The following is a 23,472-nucleotide window of genomic DNA, read 5'->3' as shown; positions in this document are numbered from 1 at the left end:
GCGGGGCGCCTGGGTGGCTCAGTGGGTTAAACCTCTGCCTTCGGCTCAGGTCATGATCTCAGGGTTTTGGGATCAAGCCCCACATCGGGCTCTCTGCTCAGTGGGGAGCCTGCTTACCCCTCTTTCTCTCTCTGCCTACTTGTGATCTCTGTCAAATAAACAAACAAAATCTTAAAAAAAAAAAAAAGAGGACTTGCTAAAAACCTTTAGGAGCCCTCAGAAAATAGACAGTATATATATTTAAGCCATAAGACTAACTAGGATCATCATGGTTACCACAGTCATTATCAGGAGAAGCTAGCAGAGTGGACTGAGAAGTAGCCAGAGACAATAACAGGAGAAATTTGTGTTCTGGAAGTTAAAGAGTGTTTCAAAGAGACTCGAACATGCTGTATCAGATGCTGCTGCTGTCAGCATCAAAGTGGGATGAGAATGAAAATTGGCCCTTGGATGTTGCAACGTTTTAATAGTATTTGACAAATACCAGGTAGCTGAAGTATTTATGACCTGTACTGTTGGGTTGTTGGCCATGATGCCTTGAATACATAGCATAAGATAGTTGCACAATTGCAGTTTGAGGTTTTGAATGTTTTACACTTCTACTTCCTTTGGACCTGTTTAATTTTATTTTTTACCTTTTTGTATACAGTTTATTATTATTATTTTTTTAAAGATTTTTTATTTATTTGACAGAGAGAAATCACAAGTAGACGGAGAGGCAGGCAGAGAGAGAGGAAGGGAAGCAGGCTCCCTGCTGAGCAGAGAACCTGATGCGGGACTCGATCCCATGACCCTGAGATCATGACCTGAGCCGAAGGCAGCGGCTTAACCCACTGAGCCACCCAGGCGCCCCTATTATTTATTTTTTTTTTAAGATTTTTTATTTATTGGGGCTCCTGGGTGGCTCAGTGGGTTAAAGCCTCTGCCTTCAGCTCAGGTCATGATCCCAAAGTCTTGGGATCGAGCCCCACATCGGGCTCTCTGCTTAGCAGGGAGCCTGCTTCCTCTTCTCTCTCTGCCTACTTGTGATCCCTGTCAAATAAATAAAATTTTTTTAAAAAAATTTTTAAAAATGTTCTGATATGTTTTTCTAGAAACTTTGTAAACACCCATTTCTTTAGGAGTTTCCTTTCCCCCATTGAACTAATGATTTAATTCTTTAGCTGAGGGGTGCTTGAATGGCTTAGTTGGCTAAGTGTCTGCCTTCAGCTCAGGTCATGATGCCAGAGTCCTGGGATGGAGCCCCACATCAGGCTTTCTGCTCCCTCTGCTTCTCTCTTCCCATCTGCCCTTCCCCCTGCTTATGTGCTCTCTTTCTCTTTCTGTCAAATAAATAAAATCTTTAAAAACAAACCAAAAAAAAAAAAACTTCAGCTGAAAATCATTGGACTGCATTTGTGTGACTTGCAGGGTAGAGATAGTATTACAAGGCAGTAACTTTGTCTATAGAAATCCCTAATGGCTCTTTTTAAAGAAAAGAAAAATAGAAAGCATAATTTGTAATTTAAAAAAGAATAGTTACAGGGCAAACTATTATAGATACATTTTTAAATAGCTTGGCTGGAACCACCCACACTCTATCCATCTGCAAGCTTCTGAAGAGCTGGATGCTTCTAATAGGATCAGGGAGACACAATCTCAGAACAAGTAATGACACTTAAAAAACATGCAGTTAATTTAAAAAAATTTTTTTTTAAAGATGTTAATTTATTCACTTGACAGAGACACAGCGAGAGAGGGAACACAAGCAGGGGGAGTGGGAGAGGGGAGAAGCAGGCTCCCTCTGAGGAGAGAGCCCAATTTGGGGCTTGATCCCAGGACCCAGAGATTTTGACCCAAGCCAAAGGGAGACGCTCAACGACTGAGCCACCCAGACACCCCCAAAAGAATTCTTAAAAATATATCAAGAGGTACTTAGGTTAAATAGAGAATAATCTGATAGTGAAAACATGAACTACTCAATACCTCTGTTTTATTCCTCCTTTTATCAAAGACCTAGCTGTGGGGTTGGGAGAGGAACCTATTTGGAAAAAGCAGGGTCAGGGAAGGTAGAATACTCACTTCTCAGAACAGCTTTGTTCTCCTGATCCATCTGAATTATATCGCTGTGGTCTGAGAAAACTAGCAGGCGACCATGCTATATCCCCATATACTCTCAGTAAAATCTTGAGGCATTATGAAGCAAAGGGAGATGCCCCAAGATGGGCGACATGCAACAGTTGTCCCAACTGTCAAAGGTAAGCCTGATAGTGAAGTACTAGAACATTTTATTAAACAAATGGCCTCTGGACACAGGGAAAGACAACTGGTGAACACTGAAAGGTATATGGGTTTATAAAGGACATTATCTAAAAATTTATTGAGGACTAATTGTGCTGGGTGCCTAACCTATGAACAGTTGGTTGCTGGCCTTGAGATTTGGTCAGTTCAGACTCTGTATGTGCATTTGGTAACAATATAATATTGTAAGTTAGTTATTTTGTCTTGAAGACATAGCGTGCTGATCAAGTTTGTAACTGATAGGAAGCTGGTACAAATAGTAAATAAATATTGAAAAAGATCTCAACTGGTAAATAAGTGCCCAAGTTAAATGACATTTATTAGAGGAAAATTTTAAACTTTGATGGGGCGCCTGGGTGGCTCAGTGGGTTAAGCCGCTGCCTTCGGCTCGGGTCATGATCTCAGGGTCCTGGGATCGAGTCCCGCATCGGGCTCTCTGCTCAGCAGGGAGCCTGCTTCCTCCTCTCTCTCTCTCTGCCTGCCTCTCCAACTACTTGTGATTTCTCTCTGTCAAATAAATAAATAAAATCTTTTAAAAAAATAAATAAATAAACTTTGATTCAAAAAAACTAATTTGTACACCCGTGTGCATAACATCATTCACAGTGGTTAAGATGTGAAGCAACCCAAGTGTCCATGGACGGATGAATGGACAAGCAAACTGTGGTGTCTATGTACAATGGAATGTTATTCAGCCTTAATAGGGAAGGAAATTTTGACACATGCTACAACATGGGTGACCCTTAAAGACCTGATACTAGGTAAAATAAGCCAGTCACAAAAGTATGGTATTATGTGATTCCAGTTATATGAGGTAGTCTACCTCATATAAAACTTTTAGAGTAAACTTTTAGAGACAAAGTAGACTGGTGGTTGATCTCGGGGTCCTGGGATCGAGTCCCGCATCGGGCTCTCTGCTCAGCAGGGAGCCTGCTTCCTCCTCTCTCTCTGCCTGCCTCTCCAGGGGGTTGAGGAGAGGATGTTGTCTAATGGATCCAGAGTTTGAGTTTTACAAGGTAAAAAGAGTTGGGCAGATGAATGGTGAGGATGGTTGTGCAACAATATGAATGATCTTAGTGCCACCAAAGTATACATTTAAAAATGGTTATGATGGTAAATTTTACGTTAATATGTATTTAACCACAATTAGAAATTATAAAAACCTGATGACAGAAGTACAGAGTATTTATTAGGCCATGTGAAAGATCCTACTGTGTGTCAGGATGCCATGGCTGTCCAAAGTCTATAATGAAGGCGAACTGCATGATAGGAGTATAGTAACCAGAGGAAGAAGGCCAAAGCAGGGTATGCTCAGGATATGGCATTTAGTTCTGGGGGGTCTTATTTCAGGGGATTATTGATAAACCCGAGAGTGGGCAAACCAGAGCAGCCTTGATCTTGGCTACCCTTCTGATAGAGAGTATGAAGAAGACCTGAGGGAATTATGGAGTTCTGTCTGTATAGGAGTGTATGAGTAAGCTTTGCTGTATAATAAACAGTTACAACAAACATCACAATTTAGTAGCTTAAAACAAGTATTTCTCATGATTCTTTTCTCCCCAGGTTTATGGGGATGTAATTGACATATAACCTTGTGTAAGTTAAAGGTTTACAATGTACTGATTTGATTTTCTCATGATTTTTTGGGGAATCTGGGTGGTAGTTCTGGTCTGGGTCTGCTCAGCTGGAACTGGATGGCCTGGGGGTGGTCTCACTTGTATAACTGGCAGTTGGCTTTGTGTCAGTGAGGATGACTTTGGTCACATGTCTCTTATGATCCAGAAGGATGGCCTAGGCTTATTCACATAGTGATGGCCCAAGAGAACCCAAGAGCAGTAAGAGAGCAAGCCTTCACACACATGTATTTTTCAAACCTCTTGGTTTTTGCTCTTATGCCATTGGCCAGAGCAGTAAGTCCAGAGTCATTGTGAGGTGATTCACTATGTGATGGCATGAAAAAAAGGTAGTTATTGTGGCCATTGTGCAAATGACCTATGACCACCTACGAAGTAAAAGGAAACAGAAAAGTTTCATTAGAAACATCACAGATAGGGGTTGCCTGCGTGGCTCAAGTCGGTTGAGCATCGACCTTCAGCTTAGGTTATGGTCCCAGGGTCCTGGAATCGAGCCCCACATTGGGCTCCCTGCTCAGCGAGGAGCCTGCCTCTCTCTCTGCCAGCTGCTCTCACTGCTTGTGCACTTGCTCTCTCGCTGTCAAATAAATAAAAATCTTTAAACAAAAACAAAAAAACATCACAGATAGATGTGTCACTCAGTGGGTTAAGTGTCCTAACTGTTGATTTCAGCTCAGGTCATAATTCTCATGGTGGTGAAATTGAGCCCCCCCAGTCAGGCTCCATGCTAGAGTTTGGAGTGTGTGGGGTTTTTTTGTTTTGTTTTGTTTTGTTTTGTTTTTAAAGATTTTATTTATTTATTTGAGAGAGAGAGCATGAGCGAGGAGAAGGTCAGAGGGAGAAGCAGACTCCCCATGGAGCTGGGAGCCCAATGCGGGACTCGATCCCCGGACTCCGGGATTATGACCTGACACGAAGGCAGTCATCCAACCAACTGAGCCACCCAGGTGTCCCTGGAGTGTGTTTTTAAGATTCTGTTCCTCTCCTTCTGCCCCTCCCACTCGTGCTCACTCCCTCTTTCTCTGAAATAAATCTTATAAAAGAAAAAAAAAAGAATCATCACAGGTAATTCCACAATGTAAAAAAAGACCAATGACTTCAGATCCATCTACAGAGTAGTTTTCTGGCTGAAATGGCCCCAGAAAAGAAGCAAGCCAACAGTAAAGGGAGGGTCTTGTCATTGGATGTGTTGGAGAGGTTGAGTGACCTCTTGTCTTTCTGACTACCTTGGACCTGTCACATCCTCTCTTCCAGGAAACCTTTTCCTGCTTGCACACTACCTGTGGACCTGTTAAGGATGGCTGTTGTCTGTGCCACACACAGATTTCTGTTGCTCTACCTATACTGAATGACAGATACCTATAGTGAGTAACAAATGTCTTTACATGGCTGTCTGGGAGTTCCTTGAGGGTGATTCACCATCTCTGTGCCAATGTCTGCAGGAAATTGTGTTCCAACCTCAGGTTGCCTCCTGGTGGTCATCTGATTATGGCAACTCCAGCCACACTGGCTGCATTTCAGACAGAAAGAGGGGAAAATACCCCCTGTCAGTGGAGATTACCTCCTTTAAAAAACATTACCAGAAGCTCTACCAGATGGTGCCTTTTCCCTATATTTATCTTTTTTTCTTTTTTTAAGATTTTATTTGTTTATTTGACAGACAGAAATCACAAGTAGGCAGAGGCAGGCAGGAGTCGGGGGAAGCAAGCTCCCTGCTGAGCAGAGAGCCCAATGTGTGTCTCTATCCCAGGACCCTGGGATCATGACCTGAGCTGAAGGCAGCGGCTTAACCCACTGAGCCACCCAGGCGCCCTAGGATGTTCTTTTTATCATAATCCTGGCTACCTTCATGACCACATTTTGTCACTTGGAGCTCCTAGCTTCATAACCCATGGGATATGGCAGGAATTGGCAAACGTTTTCTGTAAAGGGCCAGATGGTAAATATCTTTTATTTTTGTGTGCTGTTTGATTAATGTGTCATCTACTTTTGCTGTTGTATTACAAAAGTAGCCATAGATAAAGGAATGGATGTGACTGTGTTCCAGGGGGGTCAGTTTGGATTTGCCCTCCGTGGTGGGGAGTAAGTCTCTTCTTACAGTCCTGAGTGTTTTGACAGATGTACACAGTCTGCTCCATTTCATTCCCTACATCAAACCCTCCTTATCTTTTACTTGTACCCTAACTGACTTTTTGTCTACAGTCTGTTAAACTCTTTTCCACCTAATTCACGTTAAAAATTTTGAATGGGGGCGCCTGGGTGGCTCAGTGGTTAAGCCGCTGCCTTCGGCTCAGGTCATGATCTCAGGGTCCTGGGATCGAGTCCCGCATCGGGCTCTCTGCTCAGCAGGGAGCCTGCTTCCTCCTCTCTCTCTCTCTGCCTGCCTCTCTGCCTACTTGTGATTTCTCTCTGTCAAATAAATAAATAAAATCTTAAAAAAAAAAAAAATTTTGAATGGTTCTTAATTGGTTTCTATGTTAGAGTCCAGGCAGCACACTAAAAGGGTTCACTGAAAAGTCTTTAATGAAGGGGCTATTTACAGTGTTCTGTAAGTGAACAGTGAAGGAAACAAACCTACAAGGGATGGTGGGGCACCCAGGAACTGGCTACCGCTAGTAGTCAGTGTTACCGCCTCTAGCACAGTGGGAAGAGGGTACAGATACCAGAACCAGTAAAAGCTATTGCTATAGGAGAGGGGTCCTTAGTAGGTACTGTGACCCTGTCAAGGAACACAGGCCCTGCCAGAACCACATCCTGCTAGAGAGAAGGCAGAGAATGGATGGATCCTTCCATCCATTTATCTCTCTTCCTGCTCTCTGATCTCCTCCTGGTGCTTCCCATTGGGTGAACCCATAGCATGGAGCCTTAGAAATTGGCCTTATGACTCCTGAGAGAGCAGGGCCAAGAGGGGATCAGGTGGGGAAGGTGGGGCACACCAGCATTTAAGCACACCCACCTATGAAAGCCCAAATTCCCAAGATTAGTGCTTGGTGCCACCAGCTCTGGCTCCTGCACACCTTTCTGACCTTTTGCCCCCAAAATCTGGGCTCTTTTTCATTCTTTTGTCTCCACAGCCTTCCCATTGGCCCCTCAATAAAGGTGTGATTTATGAACAATCAGCACTGGTTTGAGTGGTGGATCTGAGGCGAGCACTTGCCAAGCCAGACAACAGGATGAACTTCCCTGGCTCATTTTTTAGCACAAAAGAATGAAAGAAGAGTTGTTCCACACATATAAAACTTGTGTTTTTGCAGAGGGTCAGGGGAGCTAAGTAGCCTGCCCAGGGTTTCACAGCTGGTTATGGCCGTTCGGTCACATACAGCCAGCTGCAGAACTCTAGAAAGGTTACCTAGCCTCTCTGAGCTTCTGTATCGTCATCTGCAGAACGGGATTGTGTGGACTTAGATGTACTGTCTTCTACACTATCGTACTTCGCTGCATTTTAGCTCAGAATATTCTTTTTTTTTTTTTTTTAAAGATTTTATTTATTTATTTGAGAGAGAGGCAGTGAGAGAGAGCATGGGCGAGGAGAAGGTCAGAGGGTGAAGCAGACTCCCATGGAGCTGGGAGCCCGATGCGGGACTCGATCCCGGAACTCCGGGATCATGACCTGAGGTGAAAGCAGTCGTCCAACCAACTGAGCCACCCAGGCGTCCCATAGCTCAGAATATTCTTTATGTTCCTACACGGCTTTTGAAGTTGGAGAAATCTTTTCTAAAATGATGTATGCAGAGACTTAACTATGGGCCAGGCCCTGTTATAAAAGCTTCACAAATATTAACTCATTTAATCTTTAACTCCCATATCAGGTAGATTCAACTGTCCCATTTTACAGTTGAGGAAACAGAAGCGTGATGATTTAAAAACTTACCTGAGGTTACCTAGCTGATAAGTGGTAGAGCCAGGACTTGAGCCAGGCCAAGTGACTGCAGATTCCGTGCATCTCCCCTCTGTGCTATCTTCCCCACAGCCTTGCAAAGTCCTTCATTCCTGATCAGCGTGTGGTGATTAGAGTGCATGTGAGCTAGGCAGACTGACCTGATGGAGATCTCTGGAGGACCCAAAAGGTATATATGTAAGGATGTTAAAGGCAGGGAGTAGGGAAGTTTTAGAGGTTAGAAAGGGTAGTCACTGAAATAAGGGAAACCAGCTCTGCCTGCTTGAACAGGAAATACCTAGTGATCAAGCCTGCCTAGCTTCATGCCATCTGGCTTCCTCAGAGGCCAGCTGATGCCCATTTATGGGTGTTGGTGAAGCTACCCTTTAAGTCACTGTCAGTAAAACAGAGGTTATTAAATTGTCTTCAGATCCATTCTGTTATTTTAAGCCACCAATGCATACATACACCCAAATATAACTCGAGCATAAAGAAATGAGATGGGAGAGAGGAGGAAGTTTGTCCTGGGCATGAATTTAGAGAGAACATGGATGTCCTTGTTTATAGTAGTTGTGTCACTCCTCTGGCCCTTAAAGTTGATGGTAATTAATGACCCATAAAACTTATGCAGAAACTTCAAGCTCCCAGGATATTAATGATAGGTAAGTAGCCAAAACAACAACAAAGCAAAAACAAAACTGCAAATGCAGAAGGTGACCACAATAGCTGAAGAAGTCCAGGACATGATAATTATAAAGATACTCTGTGACCTGTTTCTAGCCATACAGGAAGTTTGTAAGGGCAGATTTATCAGCAAAGAGGAAGAAAACAGCTGAGAGTCTATAGACATTATTCATCATTATTAGAAAGAGTGATGACTGAGATAAAACCCACCAGAAGAGTGTAGGGGGCAAGCCAAGATCTACAGTCCCAGAGAGTAGAGACACAAGGCCAGGAAGCTGATAGGGATCTGGAATTAGAGGCAGCCCAAGTCATACTTATTTCATTGGTTCACAAAAGCACAGGTATCCTTCAGGTAGGGCCAAGCAGGCTGTACTGGCAAACCAACTCCTAGGATAGACATGTAGTTTACATAGTACATTTGTATCTACACTAGAAGCAAAAGAGATGATCAACCTGAATATGAAATTAAGAAAACAATTCCAGAGGTACCTGAGTGGCTAAGTCAGTTGAGCATCTAAATCATGATTTCAGCTCAGGTCATGAACTCAGTATTGTGGATCAAGCCTAACATCAGCCTCCTCACTCAGTGGTAATTCTGCTTCTCTCCCCATCTCTCCCTCTGTCCCTCCTCCTGCACACACTCTCTCTCTCTAAAATAAATGAATAAATCTTAAAAAAAAAAAAAAAAAAGCGGGGTGCCTGGGTGGCTCAGTGGGTTAACTCTGCCTTCAGCTCAGGTCATGATCTCAGAGTCCTGGGATCGAGCCTCACATTGGGCTCTCTGCACAGCGGGGAGCCTGCTTCCACCCCCTTTCTCTGCCTGCCTCTTGCCTACTTGGGATCTCTGTCAAATAAATAAATAAAATCTTTAAAAAATAAAGTAAATGGTACAGACCCACTAGAAAACAGTTTGATGGTTCCTCAAAAAATTAAAAATCTACTATAAGGGGGCGCCTTGGTGGCTCAGTTGATTAAACATCTGCCTTCAGCTCAGGTCATTATCCCAAGGTCCTGGGATGGAATCCCACATCAGGGTCCCTGCTGAGCAGGGAGCCTGCTTCTCCCTCTGCCTACTGCTCCCCCTGCTTGTGCACGCTTGATCGCTCTCTGACAAATAAAATATTTTTTAAAAAATATTAAAAATCTGGGGCACCTGGGTGGCTCAGTAGGTTAAGCTTCTGCTTTCGGCTCAGGTCATGATCTCAGGGTCCTGGGATCGAGTCCTGCATCAGGCTCTCTGCTCAGCAAGGAGCCTGCTTCCCCCTCTCTCTCTGCCTGCCTCTCTGCCTACTCGTGATCTCTCTCTCTATCAAATAAACAAATAAAATCTTTAAAAATATATTAAGAATTGGGACGCCTGGGTGGCTCAGTTGGTTGGGCGGCTGCCTTCGGCTCGGGTCATGATCCCAGCGTCCTGGGATCGAGTCCCACATCGGGCTCCTTGCTTGGCGGGGAGCCTGCTTCTCCCTCTGCCTCTGCCTGCCACTCTGTCTGCCTATGCTTGCTCTCGCTTCTCTCTGTATGACAAATAAATAAATAAAAAATCTTTTAAAAAAAAAAAAAAAACCATGTTAAAAATATATTAAGAATCTACCATATGATCTAGCAATTCTATATCCCGGTATAAACCCAAAAGAATTGAAAGCCGAGTCTTGGGGCGGGGGGTTCCTGAAGAGAGATTCAAACACCCATGTTCATAGTAACATTATTTCCAATAGCCAAAACATGAGAGCAACCCAAATGTCTGTGTACAGATGAATAGTTAAGCAAAATATGATATATACATGGAATGGAATATTATTTGATCTTAAAAGGTGAGGAAATTCTGACACATGCTTCAACATAGATGAACTTGGAGGATGTTACACTAAGTGAAATAAGCCAACCACAAAAAGACAAATACTGTATGATTCCCCTTCTGCAAAGTACCTAGAGTAATATATATATACTTTTTTTAAAAAGATTTTATTAATTTGACAGATTAAAGAGATCACAAGGAGGCAGAAAGGCAGGCAGAGAGAGAGGAGGAAGCAGGCTCCCTGCTGAGCAGAGAGCCCGATGCGGGGCTCGATCCCAGGACTCCAGGATCATGACCTGAGCCGAAGGCAGAGGCTTTAACCCACTGAGCCACCCAGGCGCCCCTATATATACTTTTTAAAACAACAAGAAAGTAGAATGGTGGTTGCCTGGGGTGACGAGAGGGATTGGGATGAGGAGTTAGTGTTTAATGGGTACAGAGTTTCAGTTTTGCAAGATGAAGAGTTTCGGAGGTAGATGGTGGTTAACAGTTGTACAATATGAGCGCACTTCATATCACTGAACCTGTACACTTACAAGTGGTTAAGATGGTAAATCTTATGTGTATTTTATCACAAAAAAAAAAAGAATTTAACTTGAAAAGAAATTGATAGTGACACAGCCTCATCCCTCTACTCTGACTTGGTGGGTCTGGAGTTACCAGTACCTAATACACAGCCAGAGCTGGGACCACTGGGTTAGTAGATGGGCTGCTGTAGGGGGAAACCAGGTACTCTGAGCACACCCAAATCTCATCTTGGTTTCCAGGATGACTTTTCTTTAGGTTTGTTGTTGTTGTTTTGTTTTGTTGTTAAGTTTTTAAAAGTTTTTTCATTTAAATTCAGTTAATTAACATGTACTATATTATTGGTTTCAGAGGTACAGGCCCGCGACTCAATACCCATTGCTCGTTACATCACATGCCCTCCTCGGTGTCCAGACTTTTGTTTAGTTTTGTTCTTTCTTTCTTTTTTTTTTTTAAGATTTTATTTATTTATTTATTAGAGAGAGAGAGCGCGCGCCCACAAGCTAGGGAGAGTGGCAGAGGGATGGGGAGAAGCAGACCCTCTGCTGAACAGGGATCCCGACTCGGGGCTCGATCCCAGGACCCCAGGACCATGACCTGAGCTGAAGGCAGACACTTAAAAACTGAGTCACCCAGGCGCCCCAATGGTAGAGTCTTTATATAAAAATGTCTTTATACAAAAAATAACATGTTAAACTTGTTGTTGCCAGTTTGGTAGTTGAAATCATTTGTTGTTGTTGTTATTGTTATTTTTTGTTTATAATGAATACTTTCCTATGCTACCATAAATTTTTAAGTTATAATCTGTGTAGTGCCTAAGTAGTTCTCTTCCAGCTTGTACTGGTTTTTGTCTCCCATCTTTTCCTTTCCCAATATAATATCATAGCTTCATGAACTTGTACAGTTATGGCCCTGATGGATAATTGATTAGACCAGAGTCACACAAAACACAAAACATAAAGAAACAGAACAGAAGAGAGATTTGAACTCCGCTTTCCTCATTTTTCGTTCTTCCTTCTGCCAGTAGATGGATATTGCTGATATCCTTAAGTCTCAGTGGGGAAAGGTTTGCAGCTTTTCATTCTAGAGCAGTGTTTCATTTGTGCTTTTGTGGCAGAGAACTTTTTGCTTCCGAATAAGTCCAGAAGGTAGCCTCAGCTGAGGGTGCCGTCCACTAATAGCCAGTATAATGCTTGCTGTTCCAGGAGCCATGTTTGACCAGGACTGTGGGAAGTTCGTATTCATGCTGGAGGCTCTTGTGAGGAGATGAGTTGGTGAACAGAGAAACCGGCATGAAGATGCTCCCAGGAGTAGGCGTGTTTGGGACCGGCAGCTCCGCCCGGGTTCTGGTCCCACTGCTGAGGGCAGAAGGGTTCACCGTGGAGGCCCTGTGGGGGAAGACTGAGGAGGAGGCAAAGCAGCTTGCCGAGGAGATGAACATCACCTTCTACACCAGCCGGACCGATGATGTCTTGCTGCATCAAGACGTGGATCTTGTGTGCATCAATATCCCCCCTCCACTGACCCGGCAGATATCTGTGAAGGCTCTAGGTATGGACAGTCAGGCCGTAGCGAGGGCTGGTTGTGTCTCCCTCTGGGTGGTCCTTGTATGTCACTGCTCTCCTCTGTGCTGGGGAGGGCACACTGGGGGCTTGCTACAGCTGTGGGAAGAAATGCTCCAGCCTTCCTCACCTCCATAAGTAACTCCCTGAACAAAAATGAAGCAAACACCTTAAGAGTTGGCCTCTCACACGAGCTGGAGATCATTACATGCCGTGCAATGTGGTACTCGCTTTGGCAGCACACAGACATTTCATGCAGGTCAGTTTGGCCTGTTTGAATTCAGAGTTCCAAGACTTGGGCAGTAGGAAACAGATTGTAACTGATGTGTTTGTTCTTCCATTTCCGTGGCACAGAGCACCACAGAGAGGACAGGAAGGTGTGTAGCAAGGCTGCCATTTCCCATGTTTTGTCAGTCCTTCGCTAGATCAAGTGCACACCCTTCCTGCCGCATTTTGCAATCTTGTGTGTGGGAAGGCAGGGAGGCTCTCTGACAGGGTCCACAGGGCTGTCTGCTCACATCTCTGCCTCCTTGGGAAGCAGTAGACAGGGCAGGGCTTCCTGAGCTGTTCTCCTGCAATTGCTTTTGGGCTACTCTTCCCTGTCAACTGTAGGTGACTTTTCTCTTTTTCTTATGTAAATCAGAATCTAATTGAATAGGAAAACAAGCCAGTAAATATTTATCCAGCAGTTACTTTTTTTTTTTTACACTGCCTTCTCAGGCACTGCCTACACAGGCAATGTCCTGATGTCTTTCTGTACATTCAGAGCAGTGTTGAATCAGAGCCCTGCCTGCCTTCAGATTTTACAGTTCAATTGAAGAGACTAGAGATCACATACGTTACAAAGTAGATGAGAAAAGACTTTGGTCACAATTCAAGTAGCATATAATTAATTGACAGGGAAGTTGTGTTATGTAAAGTGGTAGGAACAAAATATTTCCCTGATGCAGTCAGTGATCTTGGGGCCCAGGGGCTCGCATGTCATGAGGCTTGACCACTACCATGGTGGAGAATCCAAGCCTCTGCTACTTGTCTCCCTTGTTCTGAGGAGAAAAGAAGGTCTGTCATCTCTGGCCCAGTGTGTTCATAAAGATAAATGGTCATTGGAGTTTGCAAGAATGTGAGTCTGGTGGTTAATTTGGGGGCATGTACATTTTGGCCAAATATTGTAGATGGTTTGTCTTTTTCAGAGAGCAGTGTCTAAGGATGTGTGTAGACACTAGATTCTTAGGAGGGCAGGTAATGACTTTCAGATTTAGTTTAGAAGTCGGCCTCAGCCAACACTTTAACAGAGGGCTAGTGCCAGGGGATCAAGCTACCATGGCCGTTTGATTGCTTGCCATCCCCGTAGCACAAATGCAGGCTGGTGAAACCAGGTGTATCCAGAGGCAGAGTAGTAGAGGCTCTCGGTTTTCTTAGAATTTAGGGCCCCCCCCCCCGAAACTATTGACAAGCTACATAGGAAGAAAGAGGACACTCCAGGGTTCTTTGGCCAAAGGCCTGTGTTTTTTGGTTTGTGGTGCAGGAAAACGCTGGACTTGCTTTTCATATAAACAGGACAGGGATGAACAGAGACTTCTGGGATCTTCTGTTTCAGCCCTTGGTGAACCAGCGTCATCTGTCTTCTGTCTTCTCTCTCTGCAGCTCTGTCGTAGGAGATAAGGGTGTGAATGAGAGTCCTTGCTCTGTTGTAGGCATGCAGTCCCAGGGCCAGGTTGGTGGGTCTCGGAGAGCTCATGCGAGCTCCCTTCAGGTAATGCCCACTCAAACCCCAGAGGAGTTGCTGAGCATATTGTAACCACAAAGTTCACTCCCTGTGTCCTTTCACCATTTTGTTTTTAAGATTTGTTCATTTATTGGGGTACCTGGGTGATTAAGTAGTGCTAAGTGGGTGATTAAGCCTCTGCCTTTGGCTCAGATCATGATCTCGGGGTCCTGGGATTGAGACCCGCATCAGGAATCTGCTCAGCAGGGAGCCTGCTCCCCGCCCCCTCCCCGCCTATTTGTGATCTCTCTCTCTGTCAAATAAGTAAATAAAATCTTTAAAAAAAAAAAAAAAGATTTGCTCATTTATTTGAGAGAGAGAAAGAGCGTGCATGGGAGAGCATGGGGGTGGGGGGAGGGCCAGAGGGAGACAGAATCCCAAACAGACTCCCTGCTGAGCACAGAGCCCTACACAGGACTCAATCTCATGAGCCATTAGATCATGACTGGAGCTGAAATCAAGAGTCCCACATTTAAGCGACTGTGCCACCCAGGTGCCCCTCAGTTTTGTTTTGTTTTTTTAAGATTTTATTTATTGGGCACCTGGGTGGCTCAGTTGGTTGGGCGACTGCCTTCGGCTCTCGGGTCATGATCCTGGAGTCCTGGGATTGAGTCCCACATCGGACTCCCTGCTCGGCTGGGAGTCTGCTTCTCCTGCTGATCTCTCTCCTCTCATGTTCACTCGCTCTCTCTCTCTCTCTCAAATAAATAAATAAAATCATTAAAAAAAAAAAGATTGTATTTATTTAGCAGAGAGAAAGACAGCGAGAGCGGGAACATAAGCAGAGGGAGTGGAAGAGGGAGAAGCAGGCTTCCAGCTGAGCAGGGAGCCAGACATGGAGCTCCATCCCAGGACCCCAGGACCATGACCTGAGCTGAAGACAGATGCCTCACGACTGAGCCAACCAGGTGCCCCCTTTTTCTTTTTTCTTTTTTTTTTTTTTTTTAAGATTTTATTTATTTATTAGACAGAGAGATCACAAGTAGGCAGAGAGGTGAGGCAGGCTCCCTGCTGAGCAGAAATCCTCACGCAGAAATGGATCTCAGGACCCAGAGCTCATGACTTGAGCCAAAGGCAGAGGCTCAACCCACTGAGCCACCCAGGTGCCCGCACCTTTTCCTTTTGTTTAAATTGAGAATTCTCACTTACGCACTCTCTCTGCCTGCTTCTCTGCCTACTTATGATCTCTCTCTCTGTCTCAAATAATTAAAATCTTAAAAAAAAAAAAAGTTGTATGCTCTTCCAACTGAGCCAGTCAGTTGCCCCTAAGTTAAATTCATTTTATTTTATTTATTTATTTATTTATTTTTTTTTTAAGATTTTATTTATTTATCAGAGAGAGAGAGGGGGAGAGAGCGAGCACAGGCAGACAGAATGGCAGGCAGAGGCAGAGGGAGAAGCAGGCTCCCTACCGAGCAAGGAGCCCGATGTGGGACTCGATCCCAAGAAGCTGGGACCATGACCTGAGCCGAAGGCAGCTGCTCAACCAACTGAGCCACCCAGGCGTCCCTAAATTCATTTTATTTTTAAAATCATTTTTTAATTATTTCTTTTTTTCCAAGATTTTATTCATTTATTTGACAGACAGAGATCACAAGTAGGCAGAGAGGCAGGCGGGGCAGGGGAAGCAGGCTCCCCACCGAGCAGGGGACCAGGACCCTGAGATCATGACCCAAGCTGAAGGCAGCGGCTTAACCCACTGAGCCACCTAGGTGTCCCAAATTCACTTTAAAAATAAGTAAACAAACAAACAAATAAATAGGGGAGCCTAGGTGGCGCCTGGGTAGATAAAGGAAAAGGATTGTACAGAGCAGGTGAGACATAGGAGGTGAAGGCTCCTCACATGGTGAAGAGGATGAGAAAGAAGAGCCCCAAGGCCCCCCAAGAAGGCAAAACCCAGAATGGGGTAGGAGAAGAGCTGTTGCTTCAGAGAGGGGTTCCTGGCATAACCAATGATGAGGCTCCCAGGCAAAATCCCAGTTCCATCCCCAGAGCCAGCCACCCCTACCGCGGCAGCCCCAGCCCCGATGAATTTGACTTCTATGTTGATACCCCTTGAAATGGCGCTGGTTCAAAAGCTATGGCTAGGAATAAGTAAGGTCAGGAGATGTGGGGCAGCCAAGCTGCCGAGGCTCTCATCTGTCAGTGTCTCCAGTGGCTAGTCCAGACAGTGATTGGCTCAACACCTGAGAGGTGCTCCTGACCAAGGAAGAGTTGGAGACACCCTTGCACAGGCGGACATTTTCAGAGGTTGAGGGCCTGTGGCAGGAGAGCTGCTTCCAGGACAGAGAAGACAGAACAATCCTCAGTTTTTTATTTTTGTTTTGTTTTGTTTTGTTTTAGATTTTATGCATTATTTGACGGAGAGAGACAGGAAGAGAAAGGGAACGTAAGCAGGGGTAGTAGGAGAGGGAGAAGCAGGCTTCCTGCTGAGCAGAATCCGAGGCGGGGCTCAATCCCAGGACCTTGGGATCATGACCCAAGCTGAAGGCAGACGCTTAATGGCTGAGCCACCCATGTGCCCCCTCAAGTCTTTTTTTTAAAAACTGGGGGAAAGTGATATAATTACTTAGCTATATAGCTATTGACATACTCTTAATTCTAGATCACCTTTGATCTGATCAGATCTTGAACCTGTGAGAAACTTACCACAATCATCTAAAGACTATTTAGGGACGCCTGGGTGACTCAGTGGGTTAAAGCCTCTGCCTTCGGCTCAGGTCATGATCCCAGGGTACTGGGATCCAGCCCCGCATCGGGCTCTCTGCTCAGCGAGGAGCCTGCTTCCTCCTCTCTCTGCCTGCCTCCCTGCCTACTTGTGATCTCTGTCTGTCAAATAAATAAAATCTTAGTAAATAAATAAATAAATGATAAAGACTCTATTTTTTTTTATTTTATTTATTTGACAGAGATAAATCACAAGTAGGCAGAGAGGCAGGCAGAGAGAGAGAGGAGGAAGCAGGCTCCCTGCCGAGCAGAGAGCCGGATGCGGGACTCTATCCCAGGACCCTGAGATCATGACCTGAGCCGAAGGCAGCGGCTTAACCCACTGAGCCACCCAGGCGCCCCTAAAGACTCTATTTAGTTAAGGGTCCTCCTTGCATTGTACTGTGCTAAGCATTATAAAAGATAAATCTTAGAGACTAAAAAATACCAATAGAGATTTGCATCTGTGAAGACGTGTATGATGATGGGGCACCTGGCTGGCTCAGTCGGTAGAGCATTCGACTCTTGATCTCGGGGTTATGACTTGGAGCCCCACGTTGTACATAAAGATTACATTGCGGGGGGGGACATATGACAGACTGTATATTCTTCTAAAATTTTTCATACTGGCCAGTAGGACTGTATTTTCTCCTGGCATTCACATGCATAAAATCATAGAAATTTCAGGCCTGTGGCCTCTATGAAGAGAACCTCCAGGCCAGTGTTCTCAGAATGTGATTCTCAGACCTGCACCTTCAGCATCATGTGGAAACTTATTATAAATCCAGATTCTCAGGGCGCATCCCAGACCTTCTGAATCTCTGTGGGTGAAGCCTAGCAGTTGTGTTTGAAGAAGCCTTCTAGGTGATTCTGACACACACTAAAGACTTGAGAACCACTGACCTAATCCAGCGCCTTCCTTTTCAGTGAAAGAAACCAAAGCCCAGAAACACTAGGGTTACATCTCATTAAGTCTTAGTGGTGTAAGAAAAATTACATTTTCCTCAGCTTGTTTCATCTTTAGATGTTACTTCACCTCTGAGGCCATAAAGATTTTTTCTTTTCTTTATTTTTAAGATTTTATCTATTTATTTGAGAGAGAGAGTGAGCAAGAGAGCACTAGCCAGGAGGGGGAGCAGGAGAGGGAGAGGGAGAAGCCAACTTGCACTGAGCAGGGAGCCTGAAACAGGGCTCGATCCCAGGACCCTGGGAGCATGACCTGAGCCGAAGGCAGACACTTAGCCAACTGAGCCACCAGGTGCCCCCATAAAGATTGTTTCTTGCCCTTGCTCTTACTGATGGTTTTCTAAAATTCACTCTTGGACTTAGCCTCCGGAGGTGTCCTTTTCATATCACAGCTCTTTTTGTGGCATTTTATTTTCTACTTTTTTTTTTTCCCATCTTCTTTTGCCTTCAGTGTTACCCCTAAAGCTTTTCCATGAGTTCCTTAAAGGAGAGGGAGGGACCCTAACATGTTTTATTTCTCAGTTTAGAAGTGGTTCGGAAAAATGTATTCTAGTCTGCAAAATGCCCCAACATTTTTGCCACAGTTGAATGTTTTCTTAAATCTGTCACTGAAAGGTAGGTTTCTGTGCCCAGTTCTTGGCACTAGTGTGCTTCATTAGAAAAACACTGAATTTGCCAACCCTTTCCTATGGACTTGTGAGATAAAAAGAGATATTGTTCTTCAAAGAGCCCAAATAATTTAATCTCTGGAATCCTGGTCCCTGGGGACGTCTTCTCTTATTCCCTGCCCAGCCAAGTTCAGGTTCCTGGTATATGTTCTCATTTTACCATTTATTTCATCTTCACTGCATTTATCACAAGTACAGTTCTACATGTATTTATATGGTAATCTGATTAATAGCTACCTCTCCCACTCAACCTTAAGTCCTCTGAAAGTAAAGACCAAACCCAATGCTGTGTCCCCAGGGCATAGCACAGGGCCTGGCACACAAATTCTGCTCATGTACCCCCAGTCTGGTGTGACCTAGGGGGCTAGCAGGGCCAGTGACCTGAGAAAGAGAAGACAAGAGTCATTCAGTCTTGTGGCTTTCAACTTTGTTTTTCTAGTAGCAGAAACGTTTTTGTACACCCACCCCTACCCTCGCCACCAAAGCAGACTTCCTGGATTTAGGAAGCACGGAAAAGTGGTGCTCTTCCTGAGCTACTTCTCTGCCTAGTGTTTGAAGTCTCCTTTCTCTAGTCCCATGTCTCTAGATGGGCTAACCAGGGTGCCGTGGTACTAGAGCTCTGAACCGGTGCTGTGTTAATAGGGAACAAAGAGATATTCTGGGGCAGCCTAGCCTCACTGGGCCTCTGCTGTTCACTGGCACCTCAGTCCTGGGAAATCTGGGAATATGAGCTGGAGAAAGGGTTATAGCTTGAAATTTATTCACACCCCAAAAAATATGAACTACTAAGCATTCAGCATCCATGCTTTTCCCACTCCCTGTTAAGAAAAAGCAGTCCCTAGCTTCTCTAATCTCTCCTTTGGCTTCCTAGCAGGAATGCTAGATAACTTAAATAAATATGTCTTTCAGGGCAACCCAGGTTATCTAAAGTTAAAGATCATGTATAGTTGACCTGCAGGAACCTGTTTAACTCATGATGGCCTTTAACTTCCATACAGATAATACTATGCGGTCCTACGTTCAAAAGCATTCCTGTTGTTCGGGCTCAAGATGGGAGGTCTCTCCTCCTTCCCTGACCTCTCTTGACCTGCAACAGAGGTTCCTTATCCTGGTTTTATCATCACCAAACTCCCAGCAACCACAAAAGTTCTTTTCCCCCCGCCCTGTCTCCCCTCTGCTCCATGCTGCAGTGTCCACTCAATCCCTGCCATGAATAAGTTAGAAGTAGTTTCTGGGTTGGTCAGAGCTGCAGCCCTCAGATGGGGTGTTTATGTCTGAGAATCTAATTTCCTCATTATTTCCCTGATCAGCCGTATATGTTCTGTAGCCACGTGGCCAGATTGTCACCCAAGATTGTGATTCTCCAGTCCCTAACCCTAAAATCCATGTATATAGGGAAGTTTTGGAGACTTAGGAGCAGATGATAATAACAGTCAGGTGCTACTCTTCTTGTAGGGTGCCCTCCTGCCAGACCTGAGTGCAAGGACCTCCCCTTTGCTTTGCCCCCAACCCTGCATCTGTGGTGGTATTAACATAGGACTTCTATTCGAACCACCCCAAGCTCACAGGAGTATCCTGGTGTTGGTGTCTTGTGACTACTCATACCCTCATGAGCTTTCATCTTAACACATGGAAGAGTATTGATTCTTTCTGCTTCCTAATACGGAAGCTGCTCAGTCTTCTAGCTCTCTCTCTCCAGGCCTTTTTCTAGCCTTGTTTTGCTCTCTCTGTACATCCCAGCTATAGTATAATCAGAGCAGTCATTAGGGCAAAAGGAATATTTTTATTCCCTTTCTCTTGCTACTAGAGCCAACCAAACATTTTCTGACCTTTTGACTACACTAACTTGTTGGACCCGTGTTTTCAGAGAATAATCTTTGGAACAATCTTTCTGCAGTTAAAACTGAGAGGGCAAAGCCTATTCCCTAGAATAGAGATTAGATGCTTTTGCCCCGAGCTGATCTAATAAATGTATGAAAGTACATAGGCATGTCCATCTGTCCAGCCCACATATATTAGGCAGTGATCTCCAGAGAAACAGGACCAATGAAGGTATACAGAGAGAGGGAGAAATTTATTTTAAGGAATCAGCTCATATGATTGTAGTAGCTGACAGATCTGAAATCTACAGAGCAGGACAAGAAGATGGAAATTCCAGCAACAGCTGATGTTGCAGAATTGAGTCTGGAGGCAGAATTCCTTCCTCTCCATGGAACCTCAGTCTTTTTGCCTAAGACCTTCAACTGATTTTGAGGCCCACTCAGATTGTGGAGGGTGATCTGATGTACTCAAAATCTACTGGTTTAAATGCTAATCACAGGGATGCCTGGGTGGCTCAGTTGGTTAAGCAGCTGCCTTCGGCTCAGGTCATGATCCCAGCGTCCTGGGATCGAGTCCCACATCGGGCTCCTTGCTCAGCGGGGAGCCTGCTTCTCCCTCTGCCTCTGCCTGCCATTCTGTCTGCCTGTGCTCGCTCTCTCCCTCTCTCTCTCTGATAAATAAATAAAATCTTAAAAAAAAAAAAAATAAAAAAAATAAATGCTAATCACACTCACACATACACACCCCTTCCCAACAGTGTCCAGACTGGTTTTTGCTGGACACCACAGCCTAACCAGGTTGGCATGTAAATTACCCACCATACCTCCTCTGTTTATTTCCGATTCCTGGTTTGCACCTTCTGCCTTTACTTTCATTTTCCCTTAAGAATTTACTTGTCTTTCTCCAGCCTATAACTTGTTCTTCGGTCCCAGTCACAGTGTACCATTTTTATCCAAGCCATCACCTTTCCTCTTGTCCCAGGCCACCATCTGATAATAGGAGGCTTTCAGAGCTCATGTGCCTTCAGGAAAAGATTCCGCCCCCCCCCCCCCCCCCCCAGTGTAAATCTCTTGGAACTTTGAGATTTTCTGGTGTGTTTTGTTCTTAGGTATTGGGAAGAATGTGGTTTGTGAGAAGGCAGCAACCTCAGTGGATGCCTTCCGGATGGTGACCGCCTCACGCTACTACCCACAGCTGATGAGCCTGGTGGGGAACGTGCTGCGCTTCCTGCCCGCCTTTGTGCGCATGAAGCAGCTGATCGCGGAGCACTACGTGGGTGCAGTAATGATCTGTGATGCCCGCATCTACTCAGGCAGCCTGCTCAGCCCCAACTATGGCTGGATCTGTGACGAGCTCATGGGCGGCGGGGGCCTGCACACCATGGGCACCTACATTGTGGACCTGCTGACTCACCTTACCGGCCGGAGAGCCGAGAAAGTACACGGGCTGCTCAAGACCTTCGTGAGGCAGAACGCAGCCATCCGTGGCATCCGCCATGTCACCAGTGACGACTTCTGCTTCTTCCAGATGCTCATGGGCGGGGGGGTGTGCAGCACAGTAACACTTAACTTCAACATGCCAGGCGCCTTTGTGCATGAGGTCATGGTGGTGGGCTCTGCAGGACGCCTCGTTGCCCGAGGAGCGGACCTCTACGGGCAGAAGAACTCTGCCACGCAAGAGGAGCTGCTCTTGAGGGACTCGCTGGCCGTGGGGGCAGGGCTGCCCGAGCAGGGGCCCCAGGATGTCCCGCTGCTCTACCTGAAGGGCATGGTCTACATGGTGCAGGCCCTGCGCCAGTCCTTCCAGGGGCAGGGGGACCGCCGCACCTGGGACCACACCCCTGTCTCGATGGCCGCCTCGTTCGAGGATGGGCTATACATGCAGAGTGTGGTGGATGCCATCAAAAGGTCAAGCAGATCCGGGGAGTGGGAGGCTGTGGAGGTGCTGACGGAAGAACCTGATGCCAACCAGAACCTCTGTGAGGCGCTCCAGCGGAATAACCTGTGAGCCTGTGCGTGGGCTCCCTGCCCCGGGGCGGAGGGGCCAGGGGCAGGGGGGACCAGAAGCTGAGGTGGGAGGGCTCGGCCGGAGCTCAGACAGTCTTTCATTTCACCAGTGAACTTGGGCAGGGCCCAGGTGAAGCCCAAGGTGGCCCTAGGAAAACGCCCCCACCACTGCTCATCTACTCCTCACACTTGCAGGATGCTGATGTAGCTGAGGGCCAGCACGGTGAAGCGGGCTGGAGCTGCCCCCGCTCTCTGCGCAGTCACGCTGGGAAGCAGAGCCAGCCAGAGCTTGACTTGGAGGCTGCCTTCGCCAATTGGTGGTCCTAACTAGGTGAGGAAGCATGGCAAGAACCCAGCTTGGCTGGTTCCTCAGCCTGAGGAAAAATGACAAGAAGCCTTGTTTTCATGCCCTTCCTGGGCTAGGGCATCTCAGGAATGGTGAGGGCATCCAGTCATCCCTCAGGGATCCACACCTGTTCTCCTTCCCGTGTGAGCAGGCCCTTCCAGCCTCTAGGCTGCCCTTCCCTGGCAGGGAGGAGGGGTTGTTCATTAGGTAAGCTCTCAGGGGCTGTTGACCTGGGGCAAAAGGGCCTGTGACTTGGCAGAGAGGAGATAGGGAGGGTTCTGGAACATCTGATAAATGTTCATAAATAAACCAGAAAATCTGACACTATGTCATGTAGTTGCTGGTGGTTTGTTTGGTGAGTTGGGTTTCTTCAATCATGAAAGGCTTGTTTACTCTTACAGATTGTTTATGTTTTTCTCTTTCCTTGTGGCTCCACAGCAGCTCTGGCCTGCTTTGGATCCATCACGGTCTAGTGGGCTTATCCCTTGTGACTGAATCCCAGGAACCCTCCAGGGAAGTCTTCTCAGACAACAGGACTCGAGACAGGAACCTGTGCTTGTCACACATGCCGTCTCAGGGAGATAGGGAGAATTAGGGACCCTCCTGGGCTGGAGGTCAGGAAGAGTTATGTTCTTGCAACCATGGATTTGGCTCTGGAGAGCCCCAGGAGAGGAGAAGTAAGGAGTGCTCTCAGGGAACCTGGATGCAATGAACTAGAGGATGGCTCTGCGTTTTGCCCCATGGAGTGGGTATAGCCAAAGGCCGCCTGACCCAGACAGTCGGTCACCAGCTTTGCTTCCCCCCCCCCTTTTTTTTTAAGATTTTATTTGTTTA

General features: G+C 45.8%; 1 protein-coding gene and 1 pseudogene across 5 annotated transcripts in view; one reads left to right on the top strand and one right to left on the bottom strand.

Moving 5' to 3' along the window:
- GFOD2 (Gfo/Idh/MocA-like oxidoreductase domain containing 2) overlaps window positions 1-22,965 on the top strand; it is a 35,711-nt gene extending 12,746 nt beyond the window's left edge. For 2 of the 5 annotated variants that reach the window (XM_059382807.1, XM_059382808.1), the window contains 2 exons: window positions 12,004-12,349; window positions 21,395-22,965. In XM_059382807.1, coding sequence (XP_059238790.1) covers window positions 12,091-12,349; window positions 21,395-22,293 — 1,158 coding nt within the window. In that variant the 5' untranslated portion in view covers window positions 12,004-12,090 and the 3' untranslated portion in view covers window positions 22,294-22,965. Of the gene's footprint in view, window positions 1-5,168; window positions 5,279-12,003; window positions 12,350-21,394 lie in introns of all 5 variants that reach the window. The other 3 variants (XM_059382810.1, XM_059382809.1, XM_059382811.1) reach the window with 3 other exon arrangements.
- On the bottom strand, window positions 15,753-21,303 carry LOC132005795 (ATP synthase F(0) complex subunit C2, mitochondrial-like; annotated as a pseudogene).
- Window positions 22,966-23,472: the final 507 nt, after the last annotated feature.

The sequence above is a fragment of the Mustela nigripes genome, chromosome 17, assembly GCF_022355385.1.
Source record: "Mustela nigripes isolate SB6536 chromosome 17, MUSNIG.SB6536, whole genome shotgun sequence".
In the NCBI taxonomy this organism is placed as follows: domain Eukaryota; kingdom Metazoa; phylum Chordata; class Mammalia; order Carnivora; family Mustelidae; genus Mustela; species Mustela nigripes.
Note: the sequence above shows the minus strand (reverse complement) of the source record. Positions and strands in the feature narration are given on the sequence as shown.